At 57.3% G+C, this 14,202-nt stretch overlaps 1 protein-coding gene and 1 non-coding gene across 6 annotated transcripts in view; both read left to right on the top strand.

Moving 5' to 3' along the window:
* TRPM2 (transient receptor potential cation channel subfamily M member 2) overlaps positions 1-11,990 on the top strand; it is a 50,494-nt gene extending 38,504 nt beyond the window's left edge. For 4 of the 5 annotated variants that reach the window (XM_086331679.1, XM_086331848.1, XM_086331931.1 and 1 more), the window contains 12 exons: positions 534-715; positions 936-1,068; positions 1,742-1,829; positions 1,992-2,079; positions 2,677-2,834; positions 3,462-3,538; positions 3,721-3,822; positions 6,682-6,768; positions 7,200-7,305; positions 8,709-8,810; positions 9,982-10,098; positions 10,746-11,990. In XM_086331679.1, coding sequence (XP_086187805.1) covers positions 534-715; positions 936-1,068; positions 1,742-1,829; positions 1,992-2,079; positions 2,677-2,834; positions 3,462-3,538; positions 3,721-3,822; positions 6,682-6,768; positions 7,200-7,305; positions 8,709-8,810; positions 9,982-10,098; positions 10,746-10,871 — 1,366 coding nt within the window. In that variant the 3' untranslated portion in view covers positions 10,872-11,990. Of the gene's footprint in view, positions 1-533; positions 716-935; positions 1,069-1,741; positions 1,830-1,991; positions 2,080-2,676; positions 2,835-3,389; positions 3,539-3,720; positions 3,823-6,681; positions 6,769-7,199; positions 7,306-8,708; positions 8,811-9,981; positions 10,099-10,745 lie in introns of all 5 variants that reach the window. The other variant, XR_015139080.1, reaches the window with a different exon arrangement.
* Positions 8,684-8,752, top strand: LOC147378997 (Z6 small nucleolar RNA). Its single transcript, XR_015135357.1, has one exon. It is a non-coding gene; the product is annotated as a Z6 small nucleolar RNA (small nucleolar RNA).
* Positions 11,991-14,202: the final 2,212 nt, after the last annotated feature.

Below are 14,202 nucleotides of genomic sequence, written 5' to 3'. Positions count from 1 at the left end.
CTTGATGATTTTCCGTGTGCTCTGAACAGTGAGAGACCCTGCTCCAGTGCTGGGCTGTGATAGACAGAGGCCAGAGGCCCAGCAGGCAGCGGCTGTGTCTCAGCCCTGCCCAGCCTCCCTCCCCTCCTCCGAGGACCTCTGTCCGGGATCTGGGCCAGCTGACCTCTACCCGCACGAGACACAGGGTGTGGAGAACGAGCATGTCAGCCTGTTGAAGACACTGTCTCTTCTGTTTGTCAGATTCAGGGGAATCAGACCCTTTTAGGGTCCAGTGCAGGACACCATCCATCTCCCAACACATGAGGGTCTGTTTTGTTCTCTAGCAAGGTTTATGGGCTCTAAAATCTAGGTCTTCTTTCTTCATTCTCCTCTGGGCCCCCAGGGTGCTCAGCTGCCTTTCCTGTGTCCCGGTCGCCCTCCCTGGTGTGCCTTTGTGGGCAGTCACGGCGCACACTCAGGCAACGACACAGTTGTGCATAACCCAGCTTGTGTGGCCCATGTTCCTGGTAACCAGTGCTCCTCGCCCCCTGCAGCTACACCTTCCAGCAGGTGCAGGAGCACACGGACCAGATCTGGAAGTTCCAGCGCCACGACCTGATCGAGGAGTACCAGGGCAGGCCCCCCGCGCCGCCCCCCTTCATCCTCCTCAGCCACCTGCACCTCATCATCAAGAGGGTCGTGCTGAAGATCCCTGCCAAGCGGCATAAGCTGTTCAGTAAGCTGTCCCTCCCTCGTCCCCAGAGCCGCGTCTGGGGTGCAGCCGGGATCGGGGGGCAGCTCCTCTGAGCATCCCAGAAGCTCGGGGTGAGAGAGGGGACATGCAGTCCTCTCAGGCCCCCAGACTGCTGCCAGCCCACTGGGGTTGGGCGTGGGTGGGCTCCTCCGCCCCTCCCTGCGGGGCCCCCAGTGGGTCAGAGGCTCTCCTCCCCGCACAGAGAACAAGCTAGAGAAGACAGAGGAGGCGGCCCTCCTGTCCTGGGAGATGTACCTGAAGGAGAACTACCTGCAGGAACAGCAGTTCCAGCAGAAGCAGAGGCCAGAGCAGAAGATCCAGGACGTCAGTGACAAGTACGGGGCTGGGGATCTCGGCAGGGCTGACGCTGCAGCCCTGTGGTCCCTGAAATGCCTGTCACTTTGTTGTGGAGCAGGAGGCTCTGGGAGAAGGCGGCTTAGAAACGCCAGGGGAAAAGACCGGGGTGTTTGGATGGATGCTTGGCTGTGGAAGTGTTCTTCCTATGAACACATAGGCCCACTTGGGTGCAATTCCTACATTGTAGCAAACTGAGACCAAAACCAGCAAACATTTCCCAAACCACAGTGTCCCCTCCTCCTTCCAAAGTCCCCACTGGTACTCGGAGGCAGCGTCCCCTCCTCTGCCCAGAGGCCGCTCTGTCCTTCCTGAGTTTGTAACTGACAGCCTGTAGGCATATTGAGGTGAGGAACAGGTGTGTGTGCTCTGCACACCTGCCCCTCTGGCCCGGCCACGCCCCTCGGGCTGTCGGGTGGCCTGTGGGCCTGGGGCATCACTGGCTGCGAGGTCTTCCCCCTGGGCCACTAGGTGGTGCTCATTCTCTATGAAACTGTAGAGTGTAACCTTTCAAATCAAGAAGCCTGAAACTAGAGCTGAAGGAGCCTGTGCTGCTGGATGTGGTAAGCTGCCCACCTGCAAAGGGCACCAGGCTCTCTCCACTCACACCCAGACCCCTGGAAGGCCGCGGACCTCAGCTGTGTCCTCTTGCAGGGTGGATTCCATGGTGCGCCTGCTGGAAATGGCACATCTGAAGAAGTCGGGCGCCGTGGAGCAGAGACTGGCCTCCCTGGAGGAGCAGGTGGGCTCCGGGCTGGGACCTCTGTTTCTGCGCATGGTTCCGATGGCCCTTCTGGCCAAGCCCCAGGTGTTGGGTGGCTGCCTGGGGAAGACGGGGGTGGGGAGCTGGGCATCCCGTGTGCGGGCACCTATTGACCAATCTTGTTTTGAATGAGCGTTCCAGGTGGCCCAGACAGCCACAGCATTGCACTGGATTGTGAAGGCCCTGAGGGACAGTGGCTTTGGCTCAGAAGAAGGTGTCCCCACTCTGGGTGAGTGGGTGGCTGTGCCAGCGGCTGGTCTCTACCCACCTGTGCTCTTTTCTGTCTGGGTGTCTTTGGAGTGGAGAGGAGCAGCCCCAGCACCTTGGGATGCTTGACGCACCCCACGGCTACATGTGCTGAGAGTGGCCAAGTCCCCCGGCTTGACCAGGCTGGGGAATTCCAGAGGTAGCCTGTCCCAGGCCCCTGACCTCCCCGTGTGCATCAGGTCCAGCAGACCCGAGACCCAGTTGACCGGGTGACAGAAAGCACGTCTTTGCTCCCAGATTTGCAGCCGGCCAAGAAATGGTCACGAGCAACCCTCCTGGGCTGTTGCTGGCCCCAAAGGAGCCATCTGCCCTTTCATCCGGACAGGCTTCTGGAAGGGCTTGTGCATCATGTTGATTACTAAGAGCTCTGCTGGGAGCTACCCCAGGCAACGGGGGCCTGTGCCCAGGCCTTGGTCCTCCTGGCTGCAGTGATGGGAACCCTGGGGATGGTGCTCTCTTTGTGGCTGACTTTCAAACTGGGCTCAGGGAGGTGGAGGCAGCCCGGAAGTTTGGGGGAAAGGACCTCAGAGGGTGGCCCTGTCCCTCTCCCCATTTCCAGCACCCCAGAAGGCCTCAGTGGGGCGGGATCCTGAGCTGGACAGCGGATCGAAGGCAGAGGACCCAGGTGATGCCTACCACGTGAATGCCCGGCACCTGCTCTACCTGAGTTGCTCTGTCTTGCGATTCCCGGTGCCCAACGAGAAAGTGCCCTGGGAGGTGAGTGCCTGTTCTGGCCTCACCCACCAGGCTGCAGGGGCCCAGTGTCCTGGGGGGAGTGGTCTGGGCCCCAGGGTGGCTGAGCCTACCGAAGCCTTGAAGGGCCACGAGGGACAGATGAAGAGGGAAGCGTGGTCCACGAGACCTGAGGGCTGAAGCTGGGCCATGAACCTGGACACTGGGCTGCTATCCACACAGGCCCCACTGCCCTGCTTGTCCTCAAGCCCCCGTCCCCAGAGAACAGCCCCTATCCCCTTTCTGACTGCTGGGGAGGATGGAGGTAGAGAGTGAGAGGGAGCGAAGGAGGAGGCCTGGGGGTGTGCCACCACCCCCCGCCCCTCCCCCCACCCCGGCCCAGGCCTTCTCTCTGGTTTTCCTGGCACATCCCGGGCTGTCACTCCTCCCCAGTCTCTGCCAGGGGACTCCTCCTTCTGGAGTCCAGCCTAGCCCCCCATCCTCCCGCCTGGGGAGACTCCCCTCGACCACGGCTGGCCTAGGTGTGTGTGTCTTGAGGTCAGCCCAGCTCGGACTTTCGTGTCCTTTGGGCCCTCCCAGAGTTCTGCAGTCAGCTGTCCTGGGTGACGGCCAGCCTGGGGTGGTGACCGTCTGAGTCCCTGTGTCCCACAGACGGAGTTCCTCATGTACAACCCGCCCTTCTACACGGCCGACAGGAAGGACAAGGACCTGGTGGACCCCGTGGGAGAGTGAGTACCCTGCTTCCTGCCTGGGTGGGCGCCCCATCCTCCCTGGGGGCTGGGACATGCTAGGAGGCATGTGGCTGGGGGCGCCTGTGGCTGGAGGAGCCCCATGGTGGACGAGGGGTCACTGTGGCCACTCTGCCTCCCGCCATCTCTGTTGGGGATGCGACTTCTCCTCTCCCTTCCAGTGCCCTGGAACCTCTGTCCAGGATCAGCTACAATGCAGTGGACGGACCTCTGGACCGGCGTAGCTTCCATGGAGTCTACACAGTGCGGGACGGGCTCCCTCTGTGAGTGTACCCCCCCCCCCCCCGCCCCCGCCCCGGCCCTTCTCCAGCCCTCAGCCACATCTGCGGTTTTCCTTCTGGGGTCAGGCTTCCTCTCCAGCAAAGTTGGTGTTTTTCTGATTTGTTGTTCAGTCTCTCAGTCATGTCCAACTCTTTGGGACCCCATAGACTACAATATGCCAGGCTTCCCTGTCTTTCATTATCTCCTGGAGTTTGCCCAAACTCATGTCCATTGAGTCGATGATGCCATGCAACCATCTCATCCTCTGCTTCCCTTCTCCTCCTTCCCTTGATCTTTCCCAGCATCAGGGTCTTTTCGCATCAAGTAGCTCTTCAGCTCTTCGCATCAAGTAGCCAAAGTATTAGAGCTTCGGCTTCAGCATCAGTCCTTCCAATGAACTTTCAGGGTTGATTTAAATTTTTCTGATAAAAACAAACAAAGTATGGAAGAAAGAAACATCAACATAAAGTACTTTCTACCAACCCCCGAGGCCTACACTTGGCAGTCTCCCTGGACACGTGTGGAGGGGTGGGGACTGTGAGCTGGCCCTGCTGGCCCGGGCACTGTGCCGTGGTTCTCTGACACAACTTTTAGGACCTCCATTCCTGAGGTGTAGAAAGAGGGTAAAACGTGGACCCCATTGTGAGAGTAAAGCAGGGGCAATGTTAAAGGGCTGCTGGGCTTACATTTCCAGGCTTGTGCTGTAGGGACAGTATGCCCCACTGCACAGGTATGGAATCAGCATAGAGATGAAAGGGGGCCTGTGGCGTCAGGCCCAGCAGGCACTTGGTGGATGCCTGCCGTGTGATGGCCTGGGGTCTGAGGGTCGCTGGGGAGGCTGCACCACCAGGGCGGAGGCCGGGGATGGGATCACAGTCAGCTGGGATTTGGAGACTCCAAGGAGCAGGCGGTTGTTGGGGGAAATTGCCTGTGGAAGGAGGTGGGTGGTGGGCCTCTGGGAATGTTCTGGAGCAGGGACGGGTTGCCGGGGTCCAGCCCCGGCTGATCCAGGGAGTTCGAAGTGGGGACGGCGTCGGCGAGGATCAGGATACAATAGCTTCAATTAGATATTAACTTGAGGTATAAAGAGTAATAGAATGAGGATAGCTCAGTAGGAAAATTCAGTGGAGAAAAGAGGCTGAGTAGCTTGGTTTACGCAGGAGACCAATAAAACTTCAAGACAAGAAGTTTGCACCACTTACGTAGGCCGCAGGCGTCCTTCCGTTCTCCCAAAGGAGAGGAGACTCTGAGGCCTCCCCGGTCGGATCTTGGAAGCCCAGGCAAAATTAGTAAGCTTGGTGGGTTCCGCGCTCCAGATGGAGACTCAGCCAGAGTGAGAGAGAGAGCGACATGGAGAGACCAGTATTTCAAGAAACTGATCCCAATTCTTTATTTTCCATGGTCTACTTTTATACACTGAGATGTTATGCAAAAGTCACGCGGGGTCAGCAGTCCTGACTTTTATCAAAGTCAGGTGCTTCATACAAATGTATACAGAGATCCTGGGGGTGTTACATCATCTTCTGGCCAGGGGGCCTGCTGACAATTTATGACCCTCTCCTTGTGACAGTGGTCAGTCAACCAGGACACTTATTTCTCCAGGGGTGATTATTCTCAAAACAGATGCCACCCAAATAAAGTTACATTCCTATAGGGTGAGGGTGTAGTGGGTTTTAGTTAAGGAAAGAATTTACTTAGCCTAAGGTCTAACGTGATTTATATCAAAGGTTAATACTTATTTCTTCTATATATTCATTAATGTGTGTAAGGCCAGGGGATGTGGAGACTTAGCAACAAACATTGGCTCAACAAATGAAAAACCCTTCACCAATACAATTTCTAATCAGCCCACTATACTTATACTAATGGTTTTCTAACTTTTCTAAGGAACCTGTTTTTAGAAGGTTTAAAGCATCTCGTGCCTCTCACAGTTGGGAGGCTGTGAGCAATCACATGTGGCCGGACAAGCCTGTCAGGCAGGCTAGAGAACCTTCAGAGGAGTTTGTAGGTTAAAACACTCTTGTCACGCCCAGGAGTTTTTATTAACTGGAGCTCTAAGTTAACTCCTTCTCTGAAAGAGGTGGTGGGGGACAGCCCCCCATAAAGTCAGAGGTGTAGGTGAGAGCACAAAGTAGTAAAGTAGGCAGGCTCTGGTTATGGGGGTAGATGCTCGAGGATTTCCAGGGGGACTCCTGAGGCTCGATCCCGCCTTTGCGTATGTCGAGCCTCCTTCCTCATGACCTTTGCCACGGGCCGAGTGCCTCACTCTGGCCCCCAACAAGGGGTGACCACTGGGGTAGAAGCTGCAGGATGGGGCGGTAGAGATGAGTGGGGCAGGGAAACTGAGGTGACCAGGTGCGTCTCCAGCCCTGGACAGGGGAGGGGATTGGCGAGGGGGATACAGTGTGCAGGAAGACAGCAGTGCTGAGAGTCACAGGCAGAGGAGGGGGACCGTTGATGCATGCTCACAGGCCAGCTGAGGGCCTCAGGCACGGCGCCATGGTCAGTCAGGCGCTCTTTGGGGGGACATCTGCCATGGGGCTGGTTTCTGCTCCCAGAGGCCCCTTTCCTCTCCAGCCCACCCCAAGGTAGCCACTGCCCACCCTGGAACCCCCGACAGACAGGGTTTGCAGTGGACAGCCCCAGCGCATGACACAGAGTCACCCAGCCTGGTCAAGGGGCCTTGGGCTCTGGAGTCTGGTCTGGGCCTCCTCCCTGGTCCTATCCAGGGGAGCTGCCTGGGCTCCAAGAACCCTGAGCCAGGGCAGCTTTGGGTAGAGCTGGCACACAGCCCCTGCCTGCTGCCCTGGCTGGGGTCTCCAGCCACTGGCGGTGGGCTGAGCTGACCCCTGTCTACCCAGAAACCCCATGGGTCGCACGGGACTGCGCGGCCGTGGGGACCTCAGCTGCTTCGGCCCCAATCACACGCTGCAGCCTGTGATCACCCGGTGAGTAGCCCCTGATAAGTACAGTGTCACCCAGCACCCCACCCCGTGGTGGGGCAGGGGATGAATGTGGGTGCCTCCAGGAGAGCCCAAACCCTTCTTCCCCACAGGCTGCCTCACTTCCCTGTGGGTCCCCTCCTTCAGAGGCCCCTTGGGGAGGACTTTGTCACTACGCAGACAAATATCCATACCAATTCACCCTTCACTTCCAGAGTGACAGAGGGGGAAGGGCTGGGTCCAGGGCATGGGCTTCTTTAAGGCTTTTGGTAGAAAAATATTGTCCAACAAGGCTGACCCGCTCTGGTCAGACTGGAGGTTATGGGAGCAGATGGTTCCTCTCCCCTGGAGCAGGTGCTAGTGGCCTAGCAGGTGGCCTCCTGGGGCGGGGGTGGGGGCAGGGGTAGCCTGACCCTTCCCCTCGCATCTTTTTGCAGCTGGAGGCGGAGCCTGGATGGTGCCATCTGCAGGAAGAACGTCAAGAAGATGCTGGAGGTGCTGGTGGTGAAGCGTGGCCCCTCCGAGCACTGGATGCTGCCTGGGGTGAGGCCCCCGCTGTCCCAGGCCCTGCACTCGTTTGCCTTCTCTGCCACCGACAGGTCACCAGCCACCAGCGGCCGCTGCCCTGGACAGCTTGGAAGCTGTCCCTGTTCTGAATGACAAAGGCTGGTCCTTGCCTTAGAAGGAGTGCTTTCTCCTAGCTCTTCGTTTGGTGGTTGTGAAGATGGGTTCAGGCGCTCTTTGGAGCGTAAGCACTGACTGAGCACCTGCTGGGTCCAGGCACCAGGCTCAGGGCTGGGGCTGCCCCTGCAGAGCTCAGGGTTGGGGGTGGGCGTCTTGGGCACGCAGGCCCTGGGGCCTGAGCTGAGCCCCGAGGGCAGGATGGTGTTGCTGGGGGCAGGGCGGGGCATACACGTGTCCTCTGCTCGGGGCAACAGCTATTTGCAGGACTGATGGGCTCATGGTAACATAACTGGGATGTGTTCTGCTGGGCCTGTCCTGACCAAGCAGCCCAACCACTCGGACTCTGACCCGTCTGTCTGCCCTCTGCTCTCCCAAACCCTGTCGTTACTCTGGGGTCAGAACAGGCAGGTCCAGACAGGAGGACCGTGCACCCACAGGCCCCAGGCCAGTGTCCCTGTGCAGCTCTGAGGGGCCCCTCCCCCGAGCCTGCCCCTGGAGTCCATAATCTACCGCAGCTCAGCACGAAGCTGCTGGGTTTTCCCGGCATCCACCCGGTGGGGCAGCAAGTTAATGAGTGTGCGTGGGGCAGACCCCCTGAGGGTCTTCAGACCCCAGCCAGGATTCCAGGGCTCTGGGTGGTCTGGCTCCTGCAGCCACGACCCCCGTGCCCTCCAGGTGAGGGAAGGTGAGCGCAGGCTGGGTCATCTCCCCCCGAGAATTCTCCAGCACCCTTCAACCTCCCTCTCCAGTCTCTCTTGACATCTTCTGAGCAGTGTCCCCTGAGAGACAGCTGAAGGTCCTGCCACCCCAGGCGGTGCAAGGCAGGGAGTCTCCCAGGCTGGAGCAGTAGATGTGGTGTGGATGAGGCGCCCTAGATGGGTGGAGAGGGGAGTGCAGGTGCAGGCCCGTGTCCAGGGCAGGGTGTGCCAGGAGCCCAGCACACTGGAGCCGAGGCTAGAGGTGGGGTGGGGACGCACACACACGAGACACAGCCCTCTGGCTGGTGGCCAGGTGGCAGAGTTCAGGGTGCTGGTTCCCCCATGGTGCCTGGTACCCCTCAAAGGTTGTGACACCTGGCCTCACGGGCTGACATGGAGAGTAGGCTCTGGGCAATGTCACACTGGCCCCGAGGCAGCTGCTGCCAGAGGCTCATCCGCTTGAGGCTCCGGGGGGCTGGCCCACTGCCCATGCCAAGTGGGTGGCCAGAGGACACAGGTCCCAAACCACCCTGCCCACCTGCCCCTGCCTCCCTCTCTGCTCAGGGCTTCCGGGAGCCAGGAGAGATGCTGCCCCGGAAGCTAAAGCAGGTCCTGCGAAGAGAGTTCTGGTCTTCCTTCGAGCGCCTGCTGACTCAGGGCATAAAGGTGAGGTGGCTCTTCCGCTTTGCTCCCACCTGTGCGCCTGGGCCCTGGGGTGTGGTTGTGCCAGCTGCTGAGCAGGCTGCAGGAGCCGGGTGGGGACCCTGCCCTGAGCCCACTGCCCACAGCTCCTGGAGGGAGAACTGGGGCCATGTGGCCTGGCTCTGGGCCCCTCGCCTTCCTTCCCTGTCTGGGCTTTCTCCCGAGATCAAGGAGGGCTCTTGGGTCAGGGAAGGCCTATTGTCTGGCTCACAGTCACTCTTGCCCTGAGCACAGCTGGGCACAAACACATAACTTGCTTTTTCAGTGAATTTGCAAAGGCCGTAGTTTTAGGTCTTTATTTCCGAATCCACTTGCTCTTTTTCACAACCACGTAACATTCTGTGCCGTGATTTATTTAAGCAGTCCTCCAGGTGGGTGTGTGAGTCGTTGGTTCTGCCTCTTGTGTCTCAGGATGAGGTAGGCAATTGCTGATATTTACGGCTTGACCTACAAACCCAGCAGTTCCGCGTGGTTTGTCCGCTGCAGCCCCTGAGGGAGCATCGCCTTCTCTCTTTTCTCTACTTAGTAAAAAATAATTAAACTTGATTTGTTGAGGTTAAATCTAAACAACATATAATGAGCCATTTTGAAGTGAGCAGTTCAGTGGCATTTGGTGCATAGACAGCTTGGTGTGGTCCCCACCTCTGTCTAGCTCAAGAATGTGCTGTTACCCCCAAAAGGGAGCCCGTACCCTTGAGCAGTCACCCGCTTCATCCCCGCTCCAGCCCCTGGCGCCCATGAGGCTGCCTTCTGTCTCTGTGGATCTGCCTGTTCTGGACATTTATTGTCGGTGGAATCATTTAGCGTGAGGCCTTCAGTATCTGGCTTCTTTCACTTAGCCTACTGTCTGGAGGTCCACCCATCCTTTTTAATCCTTCCAAGGGCAGTTGAGGCAGGTCTGGATGCCAGGCCAAAGACCAAGAGGGTGACGAGCGAAGCCATGGCCCCCTGTGATGGGTCATTCAAATTGAAGGCTGTGCTGGGGGCAGGAAGACAAGGCAGGGAGAGGCAGGTGGGGCTGGGGCATGGTGGACAGCTGTGCTCACAGTGGCCCAGACCCAGAGAAGTCTTGGGGCCCTCCCTCTGGGGGAAATCCAGGGGATCAGGGATCCATCACACCCTTGCTACCCACCAGGTGTACAAAGGATACATGGATGACCCCAGGAACACGGACAATGCCTGGATCGAGACGGTGGCTGTGAGCATCCACTTCCCAGACCAGAGCGATGTGGAGCTCAAGAGGCTGAACTCTGTATGTGGCCTGGGTTTCAGGCTTGGAGGAACAGGGGCTGGGGCCATCAGTGCTCTGGAGAGGTCCTGGGGCCTGCAGGGAGGGGTCTGAGGGGTCCCTGGCCTGGGGCCAGAGCTGGCCAGGACCAGAGAAGGGGGCTGTGGGGTTTGAGTTGTACCAGAGGGTCTGTGGGGGCAACCAGGAGAGGCCAGAGGGCAGCAGCAGGTGGGTGGGGCAGAGGGGGACCCTGGGGCCTCTGGGCTCATGCCCAGGTGAGGCTGGTTCATGCACTCTTGTGGGGATATCGTCCTGTGTACTTTGATCCCCCTACAGACCCCGAATCTGGAACTGGGCTGGGAAGTCCCAGGGAACAAAACCCAGGCCTTGTCTGCAGGACAGAAAACCGCAGAATAAGGCTGTACCCACCCGCCCCCCACGCTTTCAAAGTTTCTGGGGCTTCGCAAACATTTTCTGATTTGTGCCTGAAGGGGGTGATCTTAGCACCGTTCAGTAGAAGTACAAAGGCAGCGGTCACTAGCCAGTCTGTAGCAGGTCTGGGAGCCGGGCCTTGGGGTCCCCACCGCCCTCCTGCTGTCTATGGGTTCAGGGTGTGGGCGTGAGGGCAGGGCTGCTTGGGAGGGACTCAGGACTCACTTCTGTTTCCGCAGCATCTGCACTCCTGTGACGAGGGGATGGCCATTCGCTGGCAGGTGGTGGATGAGCGCATCCCCCTGTATGACAACCACAAGGTCATCCTCCAGAAAGTGGCCGCCTTGTTCATGGCCTACTACTGACCCGAGACACAGCCTGCGTGGCCCTGTGGGGGCCAGCGGGGCTGGTGCATCTACGGCCCACTGGGAGTGTCTGCCCCTCATGGCCAGCTCATGAACTGGAGGCATTGGGGTGGTCTGGGAGGAGAGCTGAGCAGGACACAGGCAGGCTCTGGCCACGAGGCAGGGCCTCGGGGTCAAGGTGGCCACTGGGACTCCGCCAGCCAACACTGCCTCTCCCGAGCCTGCTGGTGGCCTGTGGACGCCCTCCTGGCCACATCCTCTGAGCAGCACGTCCGCCACCCTCAGTGCATCTGCCCCAGGCCAGCGCATCTCCGAGAGTCAGCGCTCCCTGTGGCCTCCTCAGGCCCACGGCCCCAAGAGGGCCTCCACTGTGCCCTAACTGGGACCCTCACCTGGTCTGGGGCAGCCTGGGACTCCAGTTCCCATGACCGTCAGGGCTGAGCCCCGTGGTGGGACAGGAGGACAAGCTCCCACCTCCTCTTGAGTTGCGGAGGTCTCTGCCTGTGTGCTGTCCCGGGCCCAGGCGGGGAGGACGCAGAAGCACCGGGGGTGGGACCTCTCCTGCACGTGGTGCTCCCTCCTCCCTCCTCCAGGGAGGAGTGGGTCGTGGGTGTGGACTGAGGGGCCACCCAGTTTAGCATCAGTACCTCACAGACTGTCTGCAGCCTTGGGATGTTGTGCAAACCCTGCACCAAACCCGCCCTCCCCACCAGAGTCACTGGTCTCTTGTTTGTCCTTCAGATGGAGTTGCAGACAGGAGCAGTGGTGGGGGATTGTGTCTGAGTCACAAGACCTCTTCCAGCCACAACCAGGCTTCCCGGGGCCCAAGGGGATCTCCTGTGGACACCCCACAGCCCCCTAGTCCAAACTCATGACTGCTCCTCCAATCAACAACCTTCCCAACACGCACACACAGCTTCCCTCTTCCTCATTTTCCTAGAGCCCAGCTCCAGCCTCCAACCTGGGGCTCAGCTGCTCATGCCTTCCCTTGCCCCTACCCTGCAGGTGCTCAGGCACTGTGGGGTACTTGCTTGTTTTTTTAATCTAGAATTACAGATCCAGCCAAACTAGCGCTTAAGTGGCAGCACCAAATAAAGACATTTAAAACTCATAAAGAAAGTTACTCGCTCAGTCGTGTCCGACTCTCTGTGACCCCATGGACTGTAACTCACTCTTCCCCTATCCATGGAATTCTCCAGGCAAGAATCAAGAGTGGGTGGCCATGCCCTTCTCCAGGGGATCTTCCCCCTCCCAGGGATCTCTCACATCGCAGGCAGATTCTTTACTGTCTGAAACGTGCTTCTCATGCATCCTTTCTGAAAGAACTTCTCAAAGAAGAACTACAGAAAAGTGAAACACACCGTAACAAAGGACCACAGCCGGACCACTCCCTTTCCCACAGTTCTAGAGGCTGGGAGTGGAGGTCAGGTGTGGGCAGGGTGGTCCCTTCTGAAGCCTCTGCCTCTGCTTGTCCCTGGCCGCCTCATTCCACGTCCTCAGGTGGTCTTTCCTCAGAGTGTGCAGGGAAGGAGGGGTTTCTAGTTCTCCTCTTACAGGGGCACTAATGCTGCCATGTCTGGGCCCCACCCTACGACCTCATTTAACCTTACTTATTTAGAGGTCCTTGCTCCAAATACAGCCACATGGGATTGGGGCTTCAACATAGGGATTTGGGGAAGGGATACAAACAGGTGTCAAACACGAACAGGACACAAATATCTGGCTTCCCTGGTGGCTCAGTGGTAAAGAATCTGCCTGCAGTGCAGGAGACTTGGGCTCGATCCCTGGGTCAGGAAGATCCCCTGGAGAAGGAAATGGCAACTCACTCCAGTATTCTTGCCTGGGAAATCCCGTGGGCGAGGAGCCTGGTGGGCTGTAGTCTGTTGGGGTCACAAAAGAGTCAGATGTGAGTTAGCAACTAAACAACAGCACAGACATTTAGTCCATCACACAAACACACACACACGTAACCAAAAGCGGGGTCCAGTTGCTCACTGCTCAAAAGACAATAAAGAGGCCAGGTTGTTGGAAAGGAAAGTTTGTTTTATTCTGGATGCCAGCAACAGGGGTTGGGGGGGAGGGTGGACACCTGTCCAAAAGCTGACTTCCCCCACTTTACTGACAATCAGTGGCAAGAGCGTTCATGGACAGAGGGAGGGACTCCTCACAGAAACAGCAGTCAGCTCTGACTGTCATCTGGTGATTGGTCTTCAGTGGTCTGAGCAGCGTCACCCGGATTGTCTCAAGTACATTAATCTTCAATTCCAGGGTCGGCTTGTTCCCATTTCCTTGAGGCCAGTTCTTGGAACTGTGGCAGCTTATGTCATAGCTACACTCTGGTCATTATGCACCAATGGTTAACTTCTCCACCTGGTAGGGGTTTCAGTATCTACAGGACAGCTCACAGGAGATGGCTCAGAATATCCTCTATAGCACTGGAGGAAGAACTAAAGGTCCTTGACTCAGCTTCCTGACTATTTTTGTTTTGTCCCATTTGACTGTTTTCCTCTGCTTTTGTATTTTTTCACTTCTCTGATTAAACTTGTTCTTGGCTGAAGTTTTTCTACAGACAAAAGGCAGGCAGAGAACATGGGAGGGAAGGACCCGTTTCACACATAGACTGAGCTCTGCAGAAGCAAAAAAAAACCTACTAAATGTAGAGCTAAGTTTTACCACTGTTGAGGCATGATGTAAAAAGAAAATTTAATGGTCGTTCTTGTAGAAATCCCAGCTTGTGTCCCTGGGAGCGGGCAGAGGAATGAACGCAGCCAATACAAGTAGAGAAGGTCTCCTCTTGTCACAAGGAAGAAATAGATGCTGACCGTCACAGTGCTGGGGGAAGAACACGGGCAGTGAGACCTGCGAATGTATATCACAGCCCAGGTAACCTCCAGAGGATGGAGAGAGAGGAATAACATCAAGCCACCAGAGGAACCAAGCAGAAACCTAGTCAAAGGGAGAAAATAGCAGTAGAGGATGCTTCACATGGAATAAGGTGGCAGGAAATAATCAAAACGTATTAGCAATTATGACACATGCAAAGTGTGAGTCGCATATTGGGATAAAAGATAACAACAAATTTCTCTTCTTTTCTGTATATTTTCCTCTATCACCCCAAAGAGACATGTTTTAGCTGACAATAGTAGGGAGTCAGCCCACCAAACACTGTCCAGAGAAAAGGTGCGGATGCAGGTCCAGCAGAGGACAGAACTTAAGGTTTGAGTTTGTCCTTTTAAGAACAAAGGGGAGTTTGAGCGGGAAAAGGTAACAATCTATTAAGAAGGTAGCGGTTTTGCAATGGCACCCCACTCCAGTACTCTTGCCTGGAAAA

This window comes from Bos grunniens, chromosome 1, assembly GCF_055505025.1.
Source record: "Bos grunniens cultivar Pamir isolate PY7600 chromosome 1, Bosgru_T2T1.0, whole genome shotgun sequence".
Classification (NCBI taxonomy): domain Eukaryota; kingdom Metazoa; phylum Chordata; class Mammalia; order Artiodactyla; family Bovidae; genus Bos; species Bos grunniens.
Note: the sequence above shows the minus strand (reverse complement) of the source record. Positions and strands in the feature narration are given on the sequence as shown.